Below are 27,642 nucleotides of genomic sequence, written 5' to 3' on the forward strand. Positions count from 1 at the left end.
CACTATTGATTGAAACTAGATTAGTTAACCCATATGAGAGACTGGTTACAGTGTCACTATTGATTGAAAATAGATTACACCCATAGGAAAGACTTGTTACAGTGAACTCGAGGTCCACTGACCGCATTAAGGCGGTAAACTCATTATTCATCGGTGAAGTGATTTTTCATGCAAGAGTGGAGAAGTAACCGCGTCACTATAGCGTCAATAAGTCATTCTTTGTGTGTCGTCAGAGTGTGTTTTTGTGTTGTTTGTACGTGTGTGTTTCTCGCTCAGTGTCGTCAGGGCCCAGGGTTGTTTGTACGTGTGTGTGTCTCGCTCAGTGTCGTCAGGGTCCAGGGTTGTTTGTACTTGTGTGTATCTCGCTCAGTGTCGCCAAGGCCCAGGGGTGTTTGTACGTGTGTGTGTCTCGCTCAGTGTCGTCAGGGCCCAGGGTTGTTTGTACGTGTGTGTGTCTCGCTCAGTGTCGTCAGGGCCCAGGGTTGTTTGTACGTGTGTGTGTCTCGCTCAGTGTCGTCAGGGCCCAGGGGTGTTTGTACGTGTGTGTGTCTCGCTCAGTGTCGTCAGGGCCCAGGGTTGTTTGTACGTGTGTGTGTCTGGCTCAGTGTCGTCAGGGCCCAGGGTTGTTTGTACGTGTGTGTGTCTCGCTCAGTGCCGTCAGGGCCCAGGGTTGTTTGTACGTGTGTGTGTCTCGCTCAGTGTCGTCAGGGCCAAGGGTTGTTTGTACGTGTGTGTGTCTCACTCAGTGTTGTCAGGGCCCAGGGTTGTTTGTACGTGTGTGTGTCTCGCTCAGTGTCGTCAGGGCCCAGGGATGTTTGTACGTGTGTGTGTCTCGCTCAGTGTCGTCAGGGCCCAGGGTTGTTTGTACGTGTGTGTGTCTCGCTCAGTGTCGTCAGGGCCCAGGGTTGTTTGTACGTGTGTGTTTCTCGCTCAGTGTCGTCAGGGCCCAGGGTTGTTTGTACGTGTGTGTATCTCGCTCAGTGTCGTCAGGGCCCAGGGTTGTTTGTACGTGTGTGTATCTCGCTCAGTGTCGTCAGGGCCCAGGGTTTATATCTGGGTTTGACTGCTGGGCTTGTCCCTATAATTGCCATTGTTTTATTGCAAACGAGTACATGTTTATGTTTACTTCCTTTCGTTATATACATTTTCCCGTTAATATCTCTGTTAGTAGTTCTTTGTTTATTCTTAAAGTGACACTCTTATTCAAAATCAATACAAACACATGTATAACAAACATCAATTTTGACTGATCAACCTTTAACTACTTACTAATTAATGCATTTATGGAACATATTAGTTCTTGATAAAAAAGACTCTAACCGTGTATTTAAAAGCAGAAAGCACAAACATATTAAATGATTGGTGAATGCTGAAAGATTTACTATGATTTATTATAGTCTCATAAGATAGAAATATCGTGTTTTATGCTCATTTCTTTTTTTCAATTAAACTCGGTATCCTTCATAAGAATAATTGTTTTCGACATTTATTCATCCTTTCATAAGTAAAATGAAATTGTGAAATTCGCGAAAGAACATGGAGTAAGGTATGCTGCAATGCAATTTAAGATTAGTAAGAGTTCCGTGACGGATAAGGTAAATAAAACTTAAACCTTGACCAAACAAAAACAAGTTGACATTTACCTAAGTCGGGCAGGCCGCTCACCTACAGCGAGGACATCGACGCCAATCGCGCGTTCGTTTTAGAACAACATGATCTACAGTTGCCCGTGTCGATCGGTGCCATCTGTAACTTAGCCATTGGATTGATTTAGCCAACAAACCTGGACTTTAAAGCCAGTCGAACTTCGGCTGTTTAGTTCATGCGCCGCTAGGATCTTGTTATGCGTCCCAAAACGTCACTACCTATTCTTCAATAGTGATTTATTCTATCATTACCTGATTACTTTTTTACAATGACAATAAACTTTAATAAAAGCGAACCCACTCTTTCAAAAGAATATTAGAGTGACTGATGATTTAAAAGCTGACACTATTGATTCACATTTTAAAGTATTGGAAATCAATTGCATTGGCTCACCTCATTGTTATTGATGTGATGTTTTGACATATTAAGTGGTTTTGAGTTCAGATTTCCGTTTTTTTGTTGTTGCTGAAATATGAAATAAAAAAGAAGAGATTTTTTTTTATTTTGCGACAGGTGTATTATATCTTGGCAATATTAAGCAAGTCAAACAAATAACACGCCAAAACATAGGATATGATTATTAAATAATGATGAAATATCTGATCATTTGGCTGAATTCGTTAGATTGTGATAACAACAATTATTTGCATCATTTGCATTTAAAATACGATTTAGTGTTCAATACCAACAATAGAAATGGGAAGTAAATACCACAAAAGCAAAAGCACATTGTTGATTTATCTTGCATTGTTGATATTGCAGTATTATCCTGCTTACTAAACCATTTAATTATAACAGATATACATCAAGGTTAAGCAAATAAAGTTGATATAAAGGATAATGGGAATTAAATATTATACAAATATCATATGGCATCATGTGTGACATTGATATTGTCAACCCGAGAGCGGAATGTCACCAGAGGCGTTAGCCGAGGGTGACATTCTGTTTCGAGGGTTGATAACATCCATGTCACACATGCGCTATATTATATTTATTTAATTAAACCAAACAAAAAGTTTTAAAATGTTTAAATTATTTTAATTAAACAAGTTTAACAAAGGTAAAAATAGTACATAATAAAATATTTATATCTAAAACACAATTCCACCGTTAATTATGATAACATCCCTTTAAAAACTTTTTTAATGTATTTGTTCAAATATTACTTGCTGACAGTTCCTGACGTCTGATGTTTTTGTGTACACATTGAATAGCTATATGTTTATAAGGGAGGCAGTAGTATAGGGGCCCCTCCGTATTCAAATTTGCATAATGACATCATCAGTTATAAATAGCCCTCCGTAGTCAAATTTGCATAATGACATCATCAGTTATAAATAGCCCTGCGTAGTCAATAAAGTAGGGGTCACGCCAGTCCAACTCTTTTGAGCGGATGATATTGAATAGCAGCAATGAATGAAGAATCTTTACGGGGACTGATTTAATGTATCAATAAAGTAGGGGTCGCCCAAGTCCAGCTTTTTTATTAATGTTAATCATGTGAGTTGTAACACGACGGTGATCTTGATAACATCCTCATATTTGGCGGGAACCAATGAAAATGCAATGGTCAGTTAGTCTTTTCATTAAATATTTTGCTATATTATTTTGCTGCTCTTCATCATGAAAGGGTGCATATCAGCTCACGTTACTCAAAAACATTTGGTGAAGAATACCGACGCCTCTGTCTTTTTGAATAAGGACATCATGATGTTTTGTATTCGACAATGTTTCAATGATCCAGATAGAGTAAAACTAACATCAAATAAATTTGGTTTCGACCTAGCGTTTTGTATAATTAAGATTGAATCTATTTACATTAATAAAGGTGAAGTAGGTGTCTCGCCAGTCCAGTTTTTTTAATAAACAGCGGATGACAAGTTAATCATGATATTGAGTAGCAGCAACGGCTGAAGAATCACAAAGCTTGTACGGGGACGGTCCGTCTTCATTAATCAAACACTTGATCTAGAGAAAAACACTTGAACTGTCAATGATCAGTTAAAAACGTTCGCATGAATTCAGCACTTGTGTTAAGAGCTCCTTTATATAAAGTCTTGACCCTTCGCGCCTATCATTGTAGTGAGATCAGTCATTAACACACAAAGAAGTCAACTTCAGAGGTAACTACATTTATTGTACATACCAATTTGAAAATAAATGAACAAAACCTTGTACACAATTTTCAATAATCATTTTCTCAAGGAAATTCACTAAGATGTATGTTATAAATATGAGTATGTACTTGATAGTTTTAAAAAAAACATTGATAAGAGTAATGTAAATTCATAAGTAATAATGTTGGTTAAATGTTTGAAGCAATAAAACGTTATCTAGGCGACCATTTACAAAAGTCTTTGTTACATTTCTACTGGTTTTATAAAACGTATTTCAAACGAAATTTCAGATAATCACTTGAAATTGTTAATCTTGGGAGACTACACGCCATAAGAAAGAAAAAAACACAGGCACTCTACAGGCAGTTCTTTGTGTCACTACACAGGCACTATACAGACAGTTCTTTGTGTGTAACTATTTTTAATAACAGCAGATGACGGTTAGGGTCAAGTGAGTGTAAATTATAACCTCCATCGGCTGACCTTTGAATAACCTTCATCCGCTGACCTTAGATGACTGAATGTCCTTAAACGACCTATTCAGTCATTCACCTATCATAACCTAAACATTTAACCTTTAATAACATTGTACTGCTCCGCTGAAACAGCTTGACCATTCATCCGTCAACTTAATCATAGTGTTCTTATTAGAAAGAAAACATATTTTAATATCTGTAAACATAATATTAAGTATGGATTTGAGAGTGTATGATGCAAATCAGAGAATGATAAATTCTTTTTTTGATGAGAGTGGATAACAGTTACCATGGATATCTGATTGTGAAGTTTTAAGTATATATTGGTGGATGCAAACTAGCCATCGGCGTATGATAAACCTATTAAGACATTCCAACTTTCAAGCAATTGTCGATGAATACAATAGCAATGAGCCACAGTTACATGAAGAAACATATGAATTTATACCATATTTATTAACCTTCTCTCAAAGTAAAGATATTGAGGACTATATTCCTAGACAATAGTTTTAAACTGTTATATGTTACCTTGTTCAATAATTGTAAAAATCATGACACAAGCACACCTGGATGCGATCAATTTTAAAATTAATGCAGATGTTAGCATAGTGGCAGTTCATCACGAAAAAGAAAAATCAAAAATTAAATGTATTCTATCTAATGAATGTGTCTTAAAACCATGGAAAAATAGTTATGTCATCAGTGTAGAAGACGGTTGCAGACGCCTAACACTATCTTCAAACCAATTATTTAACTTGTATGATTTGAAGGAAACATTGTTGTTTTTAACTTTAATTGTTGAAAATCAGTGAAAATGAATCAAACAGATTGTATTTCTTTTCAAAGTGGTATTCCTTTTTCGGAATATACTCATCCAGTGTATTGATGAGGGTCGCCTTAGCACCTATACGTTTTGGCCGGAGCAAATAATCCCTACTAAACAAAGTTTAGCCAAAGCCGGATTTTTCTATACCAATGTGGGTGACAAGGTGACATGTTTTAGTTGTGGAAAGACATTGCTTCAGTGGAAGTCATCCGATAACCCCTGGGCGGAGCATAGTAAACATTCAAAAGATTGTGAATATATAAAGATGGTTGGAGGAGATCCATCACATCATATTGCGTTTACCAACCACAAGAACACATCTTCAAATTCGTTTTCTCTTTGGAGTTAATGACAATGGCGTCTGTTTCAATTAATACATCAATCGAATTGTTATTTGAATCTTACTTCAAAATATTACATGCAAGGACAGTGTTGAACTCATTTTCAAAGATTGTGAAAGAACATTGTTATGGATGTCAATTTGATCGATTTAGTCAATCAGATCACACTTGTATAATGCGTACGGAGAGAGAAAATTTGGATTTGTTTTTCGACAAAACACTAGATAAACTTGACTACAATAGTCTTATGTCTGTATGGGAGACATCTGTTTATCTATCAACAGAGGAGGCTGATCTCGTACGATTAAAGTTCTCTTCACAAGGATGGAAAAATCAAATTGACTCTAATGGATGGAAAGAAGAACTGAAAAATACTGTTTTGAGAATGAAAGCAATAGATGATCGTTTACTTCCTATCAATGATGAACCTGATAGCCATTTGATTTACCCGCATTCCAATAAACAATGTGACATGTTCCAGAACAATTGTTTTCATCAAAACCAAACAGAAATGGAGTATTGTTCATTGTGCAGTGAACAACAAATGGACGAATAAAAACAATTGACATGTTTTGAGTTCAATGATTAAATTTGACTTACCAAATTGTTTATATGTATTCTTTTTATATTTTACATGTATTAGTTTTATGTCCTTGAATAAATCGTATATAACCATAAATGTTTCATTTTCTGTTTATGTTTCACATGAATGTTTGTTACTTTTACCAAGTACATTTTATTTATCTTTTATAAACTATCATTAAAAATTAGTGACAGACATTCAAGTGATTCATATTGTTCAATATAAAAAAAAATAAAAAAAAAATAAAAAAAAAAAATAAAAAAAAAATGAAATGCTGAACATGATAACTTGTCAACATTAGATTCAGATTGTTTTATAAGACAGATGACAAGTATTCAAGTTCACCATTCAAGATGAATACACAACAAAAAGAAGACATATTAAAAAACTATTATTTTAATAGTTCAAATATAGCATCATTCAGAGGATCACAAATATTATATGCAATATTGAATAAAAAATATCCAGGACTATTCACAAAACTGTTCATTCGTCAATGGTTGGATAAACAAACTAGTTATGCTACTTCCAAACAGGTTCGTCGAAAGTTTAGAATGGCCCAAGTACGAGTGTCTTTTATTGATGAACAGTTTGATGCTGATCTCGTGTCTGTAGGCAATCTGTCAAAAGAAAATGATGGATTTTTTTGATAGTTATGGACATTCACCAGGATATAACAATGATTTCTTTATCACATTTATTAAACAATTCAAAACTGTAGACTATTCTGACAAACATCTTCAAAGCAATTATTCAAATATTTGTGGACTGTATTGTTTATTTTATTTTATGTTAAGATTAAAAAATATATCACTAGTAGATATTGTAAATATGTTTCTTCTAACTTTTCTAGAAATGATGTTTTTGTTTATGATGTTATGTCCAACATATTTTGTTATTGTATAAAACATGTAAAAATAATAATCAAAGTAGCAAATCTAGAATTAAAAACATATAAAATTAATGTATTCGTTGTTTCTTATCATTTTGAGTACATCTTAGCAAAGGAATATATCTCAACTTTCATCACAATAAAACAAGATGGATGAAGCGACTATTAAATTTGAATGTCCCAGCACATGTATTATTGCTTGAAGTACCGGTAGTGGAAAATCAACATTTACATATGAATTGCTGAAAGTGGCAGATAAAATATTTACCATACCACCAAAAAGAATATTTTATTGTTATGGTATATACCAGAACTTGTATGATAACATGAAAGCTACCATTTCAAATATTGAGTTTTTTAATGGTCTCCCAATGAGGGAAGATTTAGAAACATGGGCCACTGATTCATCCCACAAAGTAATAATATTGGATGATTTAATGAATAAAGCTGCAGAAAGTAATGAAATCTCCAATTTCTTTACTCAATATAGTCATCATTTAAATTTCAGTGTAATTTTTTATGTCAAAATGCTTTCACTGCAGGAAAACAATTTCGCACAATCAGTTTAAGCACACACTACTTTTTACTATTTAAAAATCAGAGAGATAAACTGCAAATACAAATGTTGGGTAGACAGATGTTTTCAGGACAATTACCCTTTTTATGGACGCCTACACCAGGGCTACAGATACAAAATATGGATACTTACTTGTGGATATTTCACCACACAGCAACCCTAGTTATAAGTTGCGCACAGACATCCTCCCACATCAGACTACCATCGTCTTCGCACCTATAAACAACAAAACATGCGTAACACTGTAAAAAAAAGAACGCCTTTTCATTCCGTTTATCATTCAAGTAGATTTTAGATTAGATTCGTTTTGTTTTTACAAGTTTTACTATTAGATTCAATCATTTTATGTATACTATGATTAAGTAGATTATAGATTAGTATTTATATTTTATAAGTTTATACCGTTGATGTTAGTTTCACTAATTCATGTACCCTGTTATTATGTAGTGATGATTAATAAACATTAAAATTAATGCTTGTGTTATAGTTAGTCTCTATATTAATACAGTTGTGTACAAAGAAAGTTGATTTCCCGTTGAAATATTGCATTACTTAGATATAGATGATTCAACCCCATACATTATTTGAAAACCTAGTTTGTATGTCAACGGATAAGTCACTTTGTCTTTTAAATGAAACGAAAAAGACCTATCATCAAGGTTTTAATCCAATATTTCACCACCAAGAGCTTCACGTGTGGTTCGGATGATGTGCGGTGGATCGAACAAACTTACCATCTTTATATACACGGTGGAACATATTTAACTTGACACAATCCCGAGCATGTGTAGATGTGACCTACATCAATTTAGACATTGACACGAGCGCGAGCATGCGCAGTGCAGACCTGGTAATGATGACCATGGTGGGTGGTTAAAGTGATCAAGGTTATAGACATGCGCAATCGTATCCAAAGATAGTTTGACCTAGGGGAAGAACAAGAACACTGACCTGGATTTGGGACTGGCTCCTCCGTCTCCTCATCCACCACGAAGCCTCATTTGCTACTACTTTCAACCGTCTTCTGGTTCCATGGGAATAAAAATACTTTTTCGTCACGGACGGTGTATAACAACATTTTACTTCTGTATTTATACATTGCCTGTCTGTGCTCTTACTATGAGAAGAAGTTTATTGATGTGAATCTCGCATTGATGTGAATTCAACATTGTTCATTATCACACTAACATGTACACTTGTTATCGTTGTAAGTATTAACAAGAAAGATTACTGCTCAAAATCAATGACAAATCAATGTATCTCGCATTATTGTCCGTTTGTCTCAGTAGCTCAGTGAATTGATATTTAATTTTGAAAATAAGGTTACTTCCCCATAAGGCAAACCATACATTTCCTGTGTTCCATGCAATGTTTTACAGCGATGATGGCGGACATGTCTACCCGGAATTGCTTTTTACATCCGGTTACTGATGCAGGACATCATCTAGACCAGCTTTGTAGTAAACCCCATATCCTTATAGAGTACTTGGAAGCGTTTCATCATCATATAGTGAGATAACCACACCATCGCCACTTGTCACCGTGGTTTTATCAGGGACGCACGCTGTATTCATTTATTAGCTTTTTTCGATAACCTGGTAACGTATATGACTTAAACCTTGTGCAAAAACTTTACCGTTAGCCCAAAACTGTTGAAGATATTCACTTAAAACTTGGTACTTATTGCCAGAGACAAGATGTAGCAGGGCCCATAACATCGGCGTTAATAATGTTCGAGTTATGCCTCTTGCTGAATGACAATAAAAACAGCAACCATTTATGAATAGAAGGAAAGAAACCGTGGCATCATCACCATTTCTAGTGAGTGCCCCACTCCCCAAGCAAGGAATATTGCACTCAATGTGTAGGCACATGGTCGCGACTTTAAAACCAGTCAGTTATGATTTACATTAAGTGAGGTTTTACGATGACATACTCTAGAGTCAAGTCCAAGCGACTTTCATCTTCAGTTGAAATGATAAATGCGATAATTATTTAGCGCTCTCTGACGTCACGTTTTTCCCATACTTCTTAGGTAATAGGTGGCGCTGTTTATTAGCACCAATTTCATTGTTTAGCGTGCCACCAGCCGAGCGGTTTTCGTTTATAGTTTAAATTTAATAATTTATTTAATAGTGCATTTACTGAATGTCAAAACACTTTGTCTATAGCTAATTTCAAGTATGGTATTATATCAAAGCGGTGTGCTAAAGTTATGAGTTACTACGTAGGGCTTGGGTGGTATTTAAATTTATAATCAGCTAATGTTTACATTCAATACTGGATTGAATCACTTTACGTAATTCTGATCGTTGTGCAATCGTAACCAATACCAGGTTAAACCAGTGGGCTATTTTAAGCAATCATAGCATTCGGTTGATCCCTTGTTATTGTCAGAGACATATGTATTTTATTGGTACCCCTGACGGTCTTTTATGGTCTGTATATGGGAGGACGGTTAATTATTAATATTCGTATACTTAATTTTACATCGTTTTTACTAAAAGTTCATACTGAAATGTTTTGAAAACATGGCAAGAACATTGTGTCTGTTATTATGTATAAATCCACCATCTTGTTGAAATAACCGCTCGGGCGTTACTAATATATATATATATATATACGGTTTGACAGAACCACTGTAGCTTAATAGCTGTGTTAGTAACGTAACTACCTCTTAAGGATACACAGGTGTTTATTTTGTTAATTCATATTACAAAATAATTATACATAAGATATAACAAGATTAAATAGTTTATATTGATTTATTAATGCAAATACATATGCATCTGGGCACAGCCTTAATATAGCAGACGATCCTTCGCTCACCTTGGTTTAACTCGTATACTCATTTATAATACTATGCATTCAAATTTTAGTTTTTAAACCTAAATAAGCGATCACGAAAGGACTGATTAGAGAAGCAGTCCATAGTTACATTGGCGTTTGACTTGAATTGACAATTTCCTACTGAGTGCAGAGAAAATCTGTGACACCGCGTAAGACAACTAACTTGAATTGAGCATATTATCGGTTTATTGTTGATAAATAAATATGTTGCGTGTATTAATATAATATTGTATTTAAGTTTTACGAAATAACTTTTTACATTTAATAAATGTATCAGAAAATTTAAACTTCAAACTGACTGTTTCTGTGATTTTCAATTAATCTTAATAACCAAATCACTTTGCAGTTTTAGCTCTTGTCCTTTTACTTATAGGTTCTTGTTCTTATTCAGAGTCTTCTTCCACCCTATCAATATGTACCTCAAATACAACAGGAGACAGGAGGGATTGACGAGGGCATAAGAGGCAGGGAGGAGTGACGAGGAGGCTTTAATGAGATTCTAGTAGTGTTTTCCAAGCATTTGAGAAACGTGGGGGTTGCATTGTGCACATTTCTTTAACAAATATACTTGTGTGTCGAATTAAAGTCAGTGTCCGGCGAAGTACCGTTGACAGATCTGCATTTATAATGGAACGAAACGAGAACGAAGTTCGTCTATATTCGTGCGTCAAATGTAGGTACTTTTTCTTTTCCTGGAGGAATTTGTTGCACCATTTACGAGTATGGCATACCTGCGCGTATTATTCCTACACATGTATATGCTGCGAGCAAACGTTTCAGGATCGGAAAACATTTTTGTTGCATTTGAAGAAAAGACTTGGTACAAACCCGCGCGGTTAATGATGCTACTATAAAATCAAGTGTCATGAAGTTTTCAACCTCAGTGAGTGTTTGGATGACAAGTAGTCAAGTCGTACATTAGTGGAAAAATGGATCTATTGGATACACGAAAATATAAGATGAGGAGAAAATTGAAAAGCAGTGCCTCTCGAAACAGACATGAGCCTCAAAATGTATATACGGATGAGACAGAAAACGCCGAGACAAACTTCAGAAAAGTCCGAAAACATCGTTACCATCGGGCATGTATAAAGCTGAATGTTTCACTCACTCCTACTTATTAGCGCTTAAGGAATTTGTTGTGATGCACCAGTGTGATATTTGTTTTAAAAGTTTAGGAAGACGCGATAATATGTTGCGACATAAAAGGTCTGCGCATTCAAACGAAGATTCGGATGAAGACGCTATGTCTTACGTTAGAGATCAAGAAGATATTTTTGGATCTGTTGATGAAAACGAGTCTGATAACAGCGACGACGACATGTCTGTAACATCGGAGAACTCTTCGGGTATTGATCCTTGGCAAGAGGTTGTCGATGAGGCTTTTTAAGAGTGTCAATCGCAGTATGAGGAGGAAGTGCGTGAACTTATGCAGGATGATACCGACCTTAGTGAAAGCCAAGCCAAAAAGGATGTCGTTGAGGATATGCGAGGTACTTACAAAAAGGCCCTGATGAATAGTTTGGGGGGGCAAAGCTGGTGTGGTTTGACTCTATCAAGCGAGATACCATCTATAAGACCATAAAGAAAACAGTTAATCAACTTAAAGACACAGAGGACTACGACGAACAGGAAGCCGTAAAGTACGCCATCCTTGAGCGGAGATATCTGTTCGATAAGGTATTGGACAGTAACGACGTTCCTCAGTTGGATGCAGAGCAAGAGGAAGAAACAAATCAGTAAAAATCATTCAAAGATACTTTAATTCGTTCGTACAAGAGTGCTTTGGAAATTTATTTGCTTTCAATCCGTACACAATGCAGAATACAGACGCCATTTAATTCCATAACACAATTGTATCTGATAGCTTTGCAACACGTACTTGTTTTTAAGTAAAATAAATGTCTTTAATGATGTGAAATAAAATGTCTTATAATACGAAACGGAGTTGTTGTTGTGTGTTTTAGTTGTAGTTTTATTTATGTTTTAAGCGTTTTCCATATAGAAACAAGACAAATGTTGATGCTGGTTATCAAAGACGCCGCCAGATCAGTTAAAAAATAATAATGATTGCATTAAAATATTATGTTAATATAGTATTCAGTCATACCTCTTAGTTTGTAAAAAGGTGTGCTTAAAATTAAACATCTGAACTCTCCAAATAATGAACTCATTTCATTGTACTGAGCATTAGGTTTAAAACTACAATTACTACAAAATTTAATCAGGTAAGTTTTATATCTGGTTACAATTCATACATACTACATAAGTAATATTCTCGATGACATTTTATTACCCAGCTTGTATGTCTTCAGGTTATGTTTTATTTTTATATCTCTATGTTATATGCGTTTACTTACACATTCGTTGTGTATGTCATCTGCAACAGTGCAAATCCTTCTTCGCCTTTGATATCTGCAACACTATATCTATAATATGCGTTAAAGTCTGCGCCCGTAACCAGACTGCTGTAAATGTGCCTTTTCGACTGGTGTTTCGAGTTATTTTTCAATCCTAGTTTGACTATTGTTATCAAATAAAACAAACAATTTCAAACAACTAGAATCAAGTTATACAATTTCTGTTTCCTCTTCACTGACGTCATTATCAGATTCCTTCTCTTCACTATTTTTATCGTCGGTAAGGGAACATGGAAAGCATATCTTGTTCAGAATGTGGACGTACGTTTTGTAGCAGGTACAATATGTTAAGACACAAAAGAAAGCAGCACCCAGAGATAATACACACATTTAATCAGACCAAAGTGTATGAAAGGTATGCTTACACTTTAGATTGTCCATTATTGTGATAAATGATTAAGTAAGAATGTTTAAATGTTATATATTACTTATGCGACACAGTCATTGTTGACAACTGCTACACAAACATTTTATTTTCAGGTCAGGAATTTAAGGCCAGGACAGTCCAAGAGCTCATGAAAAAAGAAGAAATCCATTATTTTAACCATCAAGACACGTCTCATGCGCTATTTTTCATACAAGGAAACGGCAACATTTCTACCCGTGTTGCAGGATATCGGTGACAATTATAACATTACCTATAATAGAGCAATTGGAATGCGACCTGCTGATATTAAAGACATAAATCAGGAAGAGGTGTGATTAGAAACATACTTTGCACAGAATCCAAAAAAAAAAACGATCACAAAACGTGAAACTGAAACTGTTCAAACTAAAAGTGGGTGATTATGTCCGCATCAGTCATCTGAAAACTGTGTTTACTCGGCCGTATGACCAAACATACTCCGGTGAAGTGTTTAGAGTCCAAAGACGTTATTACAGGGGTACTCTCCCTCTTTATCGATTACGCGATTTACAAAATGAAGATATTAAAGGAACATTTTATCAAAGTGAATACAATCCAAACAGTGCATTCAAAATTGAGAGGATATTGAAAACAAAAGGCAAAGGAGCCAATAAACAGTATTTTGTGAAATGGAAATATTATCCAAAAGAAGTTTCAAAGTTGGATAAACGCTGGTGATTTTGACTGATTTCATGTAAATATGGTGTTATCTCATTGTATGTTGTAAATGTGTATGTACCATTGTATAAATAACTGTCATATTTGTAATGTAACGCTATATATTGTAAATAAATGTCTATAAGTTAGCTTTTGTTAATTGATATACAATGTCAACCAAAACTACACTCGTTGGTTCAGTCTGATGAATGTTTATTTACATTCCTGGGTGACAGACCAGACCGTTCACCTCACCTGACCTCGTCAGTGGTTAAACATTATCAATGAATGCATAGTATTATAAATGAGTATACGAGTTAAACCAAGGTGAGCGAAGGATCGTCTGCTATATTAAGGCTGTGCCCAGATGCATATGTATTTGCATTAATAAATCAATATAAACTATTTAATCTTGTTATATCTTATGTATAATTATTTTGTAATATGAATTAACAAAATAAACACCTGTGTATCCTTAAGAGGTAGTTACGTTACTAACACAGCTATTAAGCTACAGTGGTTCTGTCAAACCGTATATATCGTATATATTAGTAACGCCCGAGCGGTTATTTCAACAAGATGGTGGATTTATACATAATAACAGACACAATGTTCTTGCCATGTTTTCAAAACATTTCAGTATGAACTTTTAGTAAAAACGATGTATAATTAAGTATACGAATATTAACCGTCCTCCCATATACAGACCATAAAAGACCGTCAGGGGTACCAATAAAATACATATGTCTCTGACAATAACAAGGGATCAACCGAATGCTATGATTGCTTAAAATAGCCCACTGGTTTAACCTGGTATTGGTTACGATTGCACAACGATCAGAATTACGTAAAGTGATTCAATCCAGTATTGAATGTAAACATTAGCTGATTATAAATTTAAATACCACCCAAGCCCTACGTAGTAACTCATAACTTTAGCACACCGCTTTGATATAATACCATACTTGAAATTAGCTATAGACAAAGTGTTTTGACATTCAGTAAATGCACTATTAAATAAATTATTAAATTTAAACTATAAACGAAAACCGCTCGGCTGGTGGCACGCTAAACAATGAAATTGGTGCTAATAAACAGCGCCACCTATTACCTAAGAAGTATGGGAAAAACGTGACGTCAGAGAGCGCTAAATAATTATCGCATTTATCATTTCAACTGAAGATGAAAGTCGCTTGGACTTGACTCTAGAGTATGTCATCGTAAAACCTCACTTAATGTAAATCATAACTGACTGGTTTTAAAGTCGCGACCATGTGCCTACACATTGAGTGCAATATTCCTTGCTTGGGGAGTGGGGCACTCACTAGAAATGGTGATGATGCCACGGTTTCTTTCCTTCTATTCATAAATGGTTGCTGTTTTTATTGTCATTCAGCAAGAGGCATAACTCGAACATTATTAACGCCGATGTTATGGGCCCTGCTACATCTTGTCTCTGGCAATAAGTACCAAGTTTTAAGTGAATATCTTCAACAGTTTTGGGCTAACGGTAAAGTTTTTGCACAAGGTTTAAGTCATATACGTTACCAGGTTATCGAAAAAAGCTAATAAATGAATACAGCGTGCGTCCCTGATAAAACCACGGTGACAAGCGGCGATGGTGTGGTTATCTCACTATATGATGATGAAACGCTTCCAAGTACTCTATAAGGATATGGGGTTTACTACAAAGCTGGTCTAGATGATGTCCTGCATCAGTAACCGGATGTAAAAAGCATTTCCGGGTAGACATGTCCGCCATCATCGCTGTAAAACATTGCATGGAACACAGGAAATGTATGGTTTGCCTTATGGGGAAGTAACCTTATTTTCAAAATTAAATATCAATTCCCTGAGCTACTGAGACAAACGGACAATAATGCGAGATACATTGATTTGTCATTGATTTTGAACAGTAATCTTTATTGTTAATACTTACAACGATAACAAGTGTACATGTTAGTGTGATAATGAACAATGTTGAATTCACATCAATGCGAGATTCACATCAATAAACTTCTTCTCATAGTAAGAGCACAGACAGGCAATGTATAAATACAGAAGTAAAATGTTGTTATACACCGTCCGTGACGAAAAAGTATTTTTATTCCCATGGAACCAGAAGACGGTTGAAAGTAGTAGCAAATGAGGCTTCGTGGTGGATGAGGAGACGGAGGAGCCAGTCCCAAATCCAGGTCAGTGTTCTTGTTCTTCCCCTAGGTCAAACTATCTTTGGATACGATTGCGCATGTCTATAACCTTGATCACTTTAACCACCCACCATGGTCATCATTACCAGGTCTGCACTGCGCATGCTCGCGCTCGTGTCAATGTCTAAATTGATGTAGGTCACATCTACACATGCTCGGGATTGTGTCAAGTTAAATATGTTCCACCGTGTATTTAAAGATGGTAAGTTTGTTCGATCCACCGCACATCATCCGAACCACACGTGAAGCTCTTGGTGGTGAAATATTGGATTAAAACCTTGATGATAGGTCTTTTTCGTTTCATTTAAAAGACAAAGTGACTTATCCGTTGACATACAAACTAGGTTTTCAAATAATGTATGGGGTTGAATCATCTATATCTAAGTAATGCAATATTTCAACGGGAAATCAACTTTCTTTGTACACAACTGTATTAATATAGAGACTTACTATAACACAAGCATTAATTTTAATGTTTATTAATCATCACTACATAATAACAGGGTACATGAATTAGTGAAACTAACATCAACGGTATAAACTTATAAAATATAAATACTAATCTATAATCTACTTAATCATAGTATACATAAAATGATTGAATCTAATAGTAAAACTTGTAAAAACAAAACGAATCTAATCTAAAATCTACTTGAATGATAAACGGAATGAAAAGGCGTTCTTTTTTTACAGTGTTACGCATGTTTTGTTGTTTATAGGTGCGAAGACGATGGTAGTCTGATGTGGGAGGATGTCTGTGCGCAACTTATAACTAGGGTTGCTGTGTGGTGAAATATCCACAAGTAAGTATCCATATTTTGTATCTGTAGCCCTGGTGTAGGCGTCCATAAAAAAGGGTAATTGTCCTGGAAACATCTGTCTACCCAACATTTGTATTTGCAGTTTATCTCTCTGATTTTTAAATAGTAAAAAGTAGTGTGTGCTTAAACTGATTGTGCGAAATTGTTTTCCTGCAGTGAAAGCATTTTGACATAAAAAATTACACTGAAATTTAAATGATGACTATATTGAGTAAAGAAATTGGAGATTTCATTACTTTCTGCAGCTTTATTCATTAAATCATCCAATATTATTACTTTGTGGGATGAATCAGTGGCCCATGTTTCTAAATCTTCCCTCATTGGGAGACCATTAAAAAACTCAATATTTGAAATGGTAGCTTTCATGTTATCATACAAGTTCTGGTATATACCATAACAATAAAATATTCTTTTTGGTGGTATGGTAAATATTTTATCTGCCACTTTCAGCAATTCATATGTAAATGTTGATTTTCCACTCCCGGTACTTCCAGCAATAATACATGTGCTGGGACATTCAAATTTAATAGTCGCTTCATCCATCTTGTTTTATTGTGATGAAAGTTGAGATATATTCCTTTGCTAAGATATAAACTCAAAATGATAAGAAACAACGAATACATTAATTTTATATGTTTTTAATTCTAGATTTGCTACTTTGATTATTATTTTTACATGTTTTATACAATAACAAAATATGTTGGACATAACATCATAAACAAAAACATCATTTCTAGAAAAGTTAGAAGAAACATATTTACAATATCTACTAGTGATATATTTTTTAATCTTAACATAAAATAAAATAAACAATACAGTCCACAAATATTTGAATAATTGCTTTGAAGATGTTTGTCAGAATAGTCTACAGTTTTGAATTGTTTAATAAATGTGATAAAAAAATCATTGTTATATCCTGGTGAATGTCCATAACTATCAAAAAAATCCATCATTTTCTTTTGACAGATTGCCTACAGACACGAGATCAGCATCAAACTGTTCATCAATAAAAGACACTCGTACTTGGGCCATTCTAAACTTTCGACGAACCTGTTTGGAAGTAGCATAACTAGTTTGTTTATCCAACCATTGACGAATGAACTGTTTTGTGAATAGTCCTGGATATTTTTTATTCAATATTGCATATAATATTTGTGATCCTCTGAATGATGCTATATTTGAACTATTAAAATAATAGTTTTTTAATATGTCTTCTTTTTGTTGTGTATTCATCTTGAATGGTGAACTTGAATACTTGTCATCTGTCTTATAAAACAATCTGAATCTAATGTTGACAAGTTATCATGTTCAGCATTTCATTTATTTTTTATTTTATTTTGTTATTTATTTTTTATTTTTTTTATATTGAACAATATGAATCACTTGAATGTCTGTCACTAATTTTTAATGATAGTTTATAAAAGATAAATAAAATGTACTTGGTAAAAGTAACAAACATTCATGTGAAACATAAACAGAAAATGAAACATTTATGGTTATATACGATTTATTCAAGGACATAAAAGTAATACATGTAAAATATAAAAAGAATACATATAAACAATTTGGTAAGTCAAATTTAATCATTGAACTCAAAACATGTCAATTGTTTTTATTCGTCCATTTGTTGTTCACTGCACAATGAACAATACTCCATTTCTGTTTGGTTTTGATGAAAACAATTGTTCTGGAACATGTCACATTGTTTATTGGAATGCGGGTAAATCAAATGGCTATCAGGTTCATCATTGATAGGAAGTAAACGATCATCTATTGCTTTCATTCTCAAAACAGTATTTTTCAGTTCTTCTTTCCATCCATTAGAGTCAATTTGATTTTTCCATCCTTGTGAAGAGAACTTTAATCGTACGAGATCAGCCTCCTCTGTTGATAGATAAACAGATGTCTCCCATACAGACATAAGACTATTGTAGTCAAGTTTATCTAGTGTTTTGTCGAAAAACAAATCCAAATTTTCTCTCTCCGTACGCATTATACAAGTGTGATCTGATTGACTAAATCGATCAAATTGACATCCATAACAATGTTCTTTCACAATCTTTGAAAATGAGTTCAACACTGTCCTTGCATGTAATATTTTGAAGTAAGATTCAAATAACAATTCGATTGATGTATTAATTGAAACAGACGCCATTGTCATTAACTCCAAAGAGAAAACGAATTTGAAGATGTGTTCTTGTGGTTGGTAAACGCAATATGATGTGATGGATCTCCTCCAACCATCTTTATATATTCACAATCTTTTGAATGTTTACTATGCTCCGCCCAGGGGTTATCGGATGACTTCCACTGAAGCAATGTCTTTCCACAACTAAAACATGTCACCTTGTCACCCACATTGGTATAGAAAAATCCGGCTTTGGCTAAACTTTGTTTAGTAGGGATTATTTGCTCCGGCCAAAACGTATAGGTGCTAAGGCGACCCTCATCAATACACTGGATGAGTATATTCCGAAAAAGGAATACCACTTTGAAAAGAAATACAATCTGTTTGATTCATTTTCACTGATTTTCAACAATTAAAGTTAAAAACAACAATGTTTCCTTCAAATCATACAAGTTAAATAATTGGTTTGAAGATAGTGTTAGGCGTCTGCAACCGTCTTCTACACTGATGACATAACTATTTTTCCATGGTTTTAAGACACATTCATTAGATAGAATACATTTAATTTTTGATTTTTCTTTTTCGTGATGAACTGCCACTATGCTAACATCTGCATTAATTTTAAAATTGATCGCATCCAGGTGTGCTTGTGTCATGATTTTTACAATTATTGAACAAGGTAACATATAACAGTTTAAAACTATTGTCTAGGAATATAGTCCTCAATATCTTTACTTTGAGAGAAGGTTAATAAATATGGTATAAATTCATATGTTTCTTCATGTAACTGTGGCTCATTGCTATTGTATTCATCGACAATTGCTTGAAAGTTGGAATGTCTTAATAGGTTTATCATACGCCGATGGCTAGTTTGCATCCACCAATATATACTTAAAACTTCACAATCAGATATCCATGGTAACTGTTATCCACTCTCATCAAAAAAAGAATTTATCATTCTCTGATTTGCATCATACACTCTCAAATCCATACTTAATATTATGTTTACAGATATTAAAATATGTTTTCTTTCTAATAAGAACACTATGATTAAGTTGACGGATGAATGGTCAAGCTGTTTCAGCGGAGCAGTACAATGTTATTAAAGGTTAAATGTTTAGGTTATGATAGGTGAATGACTGAATAGGTCGTTTAAGGACATTCAGTCATCTAAGGTCAGCGGATGAAGGTTATTCAAAGGTCAGCCGATGGAGGTTATAATTTACACTCACTTGACCCTAACCGTCATCTGCTGTTATTAAAAATAGTTACACACAAAGAACTGTCTGTATAGTGCCTGTGTAGTGACACAAAGAACTGCCTGTAGAGTGCCTGTGTTTTTTTCTTTCTTATGGCGTGTAGTCTCCCAAGATTAACAATTTCAAGTGATTATCTGAAATTTCGTTTGAAATACGTTTTATAAAACCAGTAGAAATGTAACAAAGACTTTTGTAAATGGTCGCCTAGATAACGTTTTATTGCTTCAAACATTTAACCAACATTATTACTTATGAATTTACATTACTCTTATCAATGTTTTTTTTTAAAACTATCAAGTACATACTCATATTATTTTATAACATACATCTTAGTGAATTTCCTTGAGAAAATGATTATTGAAAATTGTGTACAAGGTTTTGTTCATTTATTTTCAAATTGGTATGTACAATAAATGTAGTTACCTCTGAAGTTGACTTCTTTGTGTGTTAATGACTGATCTCACTACAATGATAGGCGCGAAGGGTCAAGACTTTATATAAAGGAGCTCTTAACACAAGTGCTGAATTCATGCGAACGTTTTTAACTGATCATTGACAGTTCAAGTGTTTTTCTCTAGATCAAGTGTTTGATTAATGAAGACGGACCGTCCCCGTACAAGCTTTGTGATTCTTCAGCCGTTGCTGCTACTCAATATCATGATTAACTTGTCATCCGCTGTTTATTAAAAAAACTGGACTGGCGAGACACCTACTTCACCTTTATTAATGTAAATAGATTCAATCTTAATTATACAAAACGCTAGGTCGAAACCAAATTTATTTGATGTTAGTTTTACTCTATCTGGATCATTGAAACATTGTCGAATACAAAACATCATGATGTCCTTATTCAAAAAGACAGAGGCGTCGGTATTCTTCACCAAATGTTTTTGAGTAACGTGAGCTGATATGCACCCTTTCATGATGAAGAGCAGCAAAATAATATAGCAAAATATTTAATGAAAAGACTAACTGACCATTGCATTTTCATTGGTTCCCGCCAAATATGAGGATGTTATCAAGATCACCGTCGTGTTACAACTCACATGATTAACATTAATAAAAAAGCTGGACTTGGGCGACCCCTACTTTATTGATACATTAAATCAGTCCCCGTAAAGATTCTTCATTCATTGCTGCTATTCAATATCATCCGCTCAAAAGAGTTGGACTGGCGTGACCCCTACTTTATTGACTACGCAGGGCTATGATATGTCTCTTGATTTCCTACCACATGATCTAGAGTCTTATCCGTTCCGAGTCGTGTTCGACTTTTTCTATTTATATCAAAATTAACAAACCAGTACTGTACTACAAAAATCTGGTATGGAGCTGGTAGATGTATGAACAAAAAAACGAATCACAAAATATTTGTTTAATGTTGTATTTTATTGAGTTATTAGCATAAAAGCGCAACAAAAGTACTGTAAAATAAAATATATTTAATATACAGTACAGTTTTAGAGACAGGAAGCAAATATTATGGATATATATGCACCTTTTAAACAATTTCTGAAAAACCTATTTCAAAAAGTATTATCGAACGTATTACAAAAGGCAATTTCGACGTGAGGTTGTTATTGATTAAAATTCTGAAAGAGGCGTCCCTCCGGACCACAAATTACGGGCAACGTTCAAAAACAAAAGTCTCGGTTTGGTTGGGAATGTTTCATTGACATCATGTCTAGCAGAAACAGCAAATGTCAACACCCACAGTTGTTTGATGGGAATATACTCCTGCTTTGGTGTCATATGACCTGTAAATAATTTAGTGTCATTTAACCTAAACTATTTTGCGAAACTATATTTTTGATTATTTTTCACTAAATTCTGTACAGTTCATATGGCACCAAAGCAGGATTACATTCCAATAAAACTAATGTGGTAAAAGGTTATAAGTAATGTATTTTCCAAAATTAAATGCTAAATGTGTCGCATTGTATTCTTGAAATTGCAAACTTATAACTCTTAAAGCAGCTGAGTGTTTGAAATTATGTTTAGTTTCTTGCTAAGCATCTGTTTCAATGTACTGATTCACCTGATTAAAATCAATAACGGCGGACGTCTGCTTTTATGGCATATTTTAAAATACTGCCGTCCCGTTGAACAAAAAATAATTTCGAACACTAAATCATATTAAATGATTCTGAAGGCACAGCACATGAATGACTGGGGGAAATAATGGCGTCATTATATAGTGACAGATGTGTCATTAAGAAACAAATACATCAACACACGCAAAACATAACTGATAAAAGCTAAATAGCGAATTATTGAGACCTATCTCTATTTTCATGAACATTTACATGACAAAAAGTACAAACAATTACACATATGACTGGTGGTGCAAATCTAAAATACACGTTTAATCATTTTGAGACAGGGCACTTTGAAACATGCTTTGGTTAATTTTATATCAACAAAAAAGCCGTAGAATTGATTTACTGACTCAAAATCAACCAGTAGAATGCACACAAAAAATACAAGCACACATACGTTTCCTATACAAGAAAGGTCAAATGTAGATAGGATATAAATAGATACGTCAATATTATTTTTAATGGACAATAAAAGCAAAGCAAAGCACTTGAAACCAAATGGTAATGAGTAATGTAGAATTCAACAAGATTTGAGCTCACAATCTTCAGTATAAAATACATGTATTCCCTGATGAAAACAGATTAAATCGTTTGATTATCAACTCTGCTGGCTTAAATGCCTCGAAAGTTTTTAAGCGTAACAAAAATAAAAAGCTTTTTTCATTTAAGCCAAGTTACTTACTTTATCTCGATTAACTGAATAAAATAATCCTGATTGTCATAAAGATAATTTCTTTTTATAGTTCAAGATCTCTTAAGAATGTTAATATTACGCAAATTATAGGTAAACAACAATAGAAGGCTTATCTTATAAGGGACTTTAGATGTTTTAAGAAATTAGGGCCAGGTGCATGCACATATACGGGTATATAAATATTTTATACATGCAGATGAAAGAAGACGCTCAAGTACATCACGTGTTAGATTAAAAAAAAAAACACAAAAAAACATTTTTTAGATTAAATAATTTAGAGAAATATAATACACAAAGAATTATTTATTATTGATATTTACAAAGGTTTTGGCTTAAAGAAAACGCATTGGAATAACAAAATAGCAAACCTCCAATAAAAATTTCAACAAATATAGTAGAAAATTATAGTTCCAATCTGATCAGAAATAAATTTCTTTTAATTGCTTGTTGTAATTGTACATACATGTACTTAAGATATGGATCAGATGTTACTAATCCACTTGCACGGGGTTGTATATGGACTGGTTCCTCTAACATATAGATCAAAGGTTTCTTATCGAAGTACACTAGCGTTTATCTGGACTGGTTCCTCTAAAATATTGATCAGAGGTTCCTTGTTCACATACACGGAGTTTTAGCTTGACTGGTTCGCCAAAATATAGACCAAAGGTTTCTTATTACATACTCGACGTTTTATCTGGACTGGTTTCTCAAACTATAGATCAGAGGTTCCTTATTCACATACACGTCATTTACTCTAGACTGGTTCGTCAAAAAATATATATCAAAGGTTCCTTATTCACATACACGGCGTTTTATCTGGACATGTTTCTCTAAAATATGGACCAGAGCTCTTTTTCCTTATCCACATACACGGGGTTTTATCTGGATTGGTTCCTCTGTAACACTTTTTGGAACTTTTCTTGAGCATCTGTGCAGCTTGTTGGAAGAGAGGAAGTCTCGGAGTTTCAAAGAACTGAATCAAAACATAGTAACATTTAAAACATTGTGCGAATCGCTTGAATACAACTGTTTGTTTCATCAATTACTTTTGTATGTGTTTTCCACGTGATCCATGTATATTCCTATTCACATAGCTTCATTATTGGAGGCAATAACGTATTGAATTGAATTGAGCGGCAAATTGTATAAAACTTTGATAAGGCATCTACAGACTATCTACAGTCGAGTTTGAGCATTCAAACGATATGATTGGTTAGAAGTCATATTGGATAAACCAATCAGAGTTTTGCGATTTATTTACCTTATATGCAATAAAGGTAATAGTTGTTGTTGGAATAAACATTTTGGTTATATTTGAACAAACCAAGAAAACAATAACGCAGATATATACATAAGGCTGCAGTTGGGGAAAAAACAATAACAAAGATATAGCATGAGTTATATCATCCTTTTTCCTAATTAGGAACGGATTTGCTGACAAAAACTTAAGTATCGGACAATTTGACAATTTGGTCAGAATATTACTAACAACGCCAGTGTACATATACCATGAAATTGTGCATTATAGCAATGGCTGTAACATCGGACAGTCAAATTTCATTGGACAAAAAACATTTCCATGTCACATATTAATACTCACGTGTCACCAATGATAAGTTCCAGGAGGTCCCCCACAAAAGGTTTATCGGGGTTTCCACCCAACGTGATATCGTACCCTGCCTCCTCATCCTCCTCCTCCACATCATCTTCAGCGTCTTCCTCCTTCCCTCCCCACCCCCATCCCCCTCCCCCACCACCATTTTCCTTATAGCTGAACTCGAATGTTTTTCTTGCAACTGTGACCTTCACCCTAGGTTAAAAGTAAGATCATTATGTTTTGTACGTAATCGTCAACATGCTGAACATGCTCTGCAAATTGCTTTACAAAATGAGAGTCATCCTTAAAGCTGCACTCTCACAGATTGATCGTTTTGACAACTTTTTTTATTTTTTGTCTGGGGATGAGCCAATTATCGCGTTTATGGCTGGAAACAATTTATATTAGTTTACTGACATAAGATCAGATCGCAGAGTTTCATATTTACGCTCGAAATTTTATGTTTTCTGGCTAAAAGCGTTACTAACGCTTTCAGAAAAATGAACTGTCTTCCAAACAATTGAGATATGTTCTTTTGTGAGTTTTCTTATATGACTGAATTGAAGGCATTGATGCCAAAATCCGCTTATTCTGAGACAAAATGTAACACAAAAGTCAAAACTGTTAACCCTTTGCATGCTGGGTAAATTGTCGTCTGCTCAAAAATGTCGTCTGGTTTATTCTAAATTTCTTTCAATTTACTTAAAACTTTGGGGATATATTGACTGAGTGGCAAACAGCTTGGAACCTGTTACTCGGCGTCTGGTCTGGTTCCAAGCTGTTTGCAAAGCCTTTAAAATCGCTATCAGCAGCTTAAGGGTTAAGTTGTGAGAGTGCAGCTTTAACACGTGTTTATATATTCCCCGAGTTGGGGATAATATTAAGAGGTTAAGAAATCCGGGTAAGGGCTGTACGATTCTTATAAGCGTTAAGCTCTTGAGTAGTTTTATTTCGTTTGGTAAAGTTTAATAATACAGTCGAACATGGGCACGAACTCGCTTGGCTCGAAATCCTTGTTGGCTCGAACTAGATGTAAAGGACCGCTTTCTTTATACTAAAGCTAAGCATTTGCGCTTGGCTCGAACTTTCCGAAATTAGAGGTATTTTCGCCGGTTCCTTGGAGTTTGCGCCAACGGGGCTTTTTCAGGGAATAAAAAACCCCATCTAAACCGAGTTGGTATCTGTGTAAATTCATGTTAAGAAATAAGGTATCATTTATTCAACATGGATCGAGTGTCTTATGTTTATGAACAAGCACATTTTGCAGAAAGATGACTTACTCTTTATCGTCCGGACTGTCCATAACACTAATTGTGTGGTAGAGGTTGTCGCTATCAAATGTTCTTTTCGATTCCTCTTTATTCAGACTCTCTGTGATCGTGACCTCGCCGTCCGCTCCGAGGATTACCGCAATACTTACTTTCTATATCAAGAAAAATGTAATACTTTTAAAACAGCGTTTCTTAAACAATGTTTTCTCACTGTCTATAACAAGAATAAACAATACTGTCGAAACCCGTTGGCTCCATATTCAGGGGCCGGTCAAATTACTTCGAGCCTCGCGAATATCGAGCCAAGCGAGATTGCTTACCAAAGAGTAATAAAAATCGGTCTTTTTCATCAAGTTCGAGCCAACGAGGAAATCGCGCCAAGCGATATCGAGCTAACGGGTTTCGACTGTATGTCGATGATCTGTTTAAAGGGACATTCAGAAAAAAAGTTGGGATGAACTTATATATATATAAGCATGCAAAATGATGAAAATATCGAAAATGACGTCATTGAAATTGTGGATATGCCTTGTGTGCGCTGACGTTGGATTTGGAACTATAATTTCAACACAATAAAATATCAAAATGATTTTTCACTGTTTAAAACAGTGAAATATAAATTTTATTTCACTGATAACTCTCTATATACCACCGCGAAGCATTTAATAAATGGTCTCCCACTTCGGAGTGAAATCCTAGTTCACTTGTGGTTAAAACTGGGGCTGTTTTCTATAACTTGTTTGTTTGTTTGTTTATTTGAGTTTATCAAGGTCTGCCCGCGCCCATTGGCTGCATTATGGCTTGACCCCGCCGTGACGCCATCACGACTTAAATTGTGTTTAAATGCCATAAGTGACATGAGATAGAAGTGACAGCAACTCGCAGTCAAATCCAGGCATTGGAAGACTTGAAGAAACAGAGTGAGATACAAGAAATCCGGGTGCGATACCCTAGCTCTCTGCGAAGAGACCTCTTGGTTCTTTAACGTGCTCGGTGTAAAGCACCGATACACGGGATACAACTTTCCTGGGTTGAACCAGTACTGAGTATACCACTTTCCCAAGCACTACCCTTTAAATGCCAAGCGCCAGGCACGGGCTACTTGTACCAGCTTTTAACGTCTTTCGGTATGACGCGGCCTGGGATCGAACCCACGACATCCCGCTCCGTAAGCGGACGCTTAACCACAAGGCCACGGAGACGGTTGTTTTCTATAACCACCTTAGGCTTCACTTTAATATTAGAATCTAAGTGTTTTGATTGGACTGTAAGCATAACTGACCAATGGACTGAATGGAATGTCTAGGGACAGGGATAAGAACGATATTGAATACTGTGGCTGGTTTAAGAAATCTCTTTTTAAACTTTGTCTTAGCACTCCCATCATTTATTAATTCAATTACAGTTGAGTTTTATCTTAAGCCTCATACATACCCCGGTTTTATTGTACTCCAAAACCTGCCCAAGAGCATCTGCGTGCACTGACAGGAATACCCGGTCCCCGTCTTCGACGTCACTCATCTCTAACGGACGGCTCGATGACGTAAACGAAACGCATTCCTGGAAATTGTGTTTAAATTGTCAGTATTAGTTTCATTCTTTCTTCGGTATTTTTTATACCAATTCTGTGTAAATTAATTACATAAAATGATTTAAAATGTGAATTTGTATTAAACAGCATTTACCAAACATTTTTTTTTATCAACATCAAATATCCTTATTAACAATAAAAAAATGGGATATAAAAATAACATAATTATTATTC

The 27,642-nt window shown here is 34.8% G+C and overlaps 1 protein-coding gene across 1 annotated transcript in view; it reads right to left on the reverse strand.

The window, feature by feature from the left end:
• Positions 1–21,583: 21,583 nt before the first annotated feature.
• The window catches only part of LOC128212024 (uncharacterized), a 29,579-nt gene continuing 23,520 nt past the window's right edge, over positions 21,584–27,642 (reverse strand). The window contains exons 24-27 of the mRNA XM_052917240.1: positions 27,312–27,437; positions 25,887–26,029; positions 24,610–24,819; positions 21,584–23,982 (exon numbers count right to left, since the gene is read on the reverse strand). Coding sequence (XP_052773200.1) covers positions 23,868–23,982; positions 24,610–24,819; positions 25,887–26,029; positions 27,312–27,437 — 594 coding nt within the window. The 3' untranslated portion in view covers positions 21,584–23,867. The remainder of the gene's footprint in view (positions 23,983–24,609; positions 24,820–25,886; positions 26,030–27,311; positions 27,438–27,642) is intronic.

Source organism: Mya arenaria, chromosome 12, assembly GCF_026914265.1.
Source record: "Mya arenaria isolate MELC-2E11 chromosome 12, ASM2691426v1".
NCBI classification, from domain to species: domain Eukaryota; kingdom Metazoa; phylum Mollusca; class Bivalvia; order Myida; family Myidae; genus Mya; species Mya arenaria.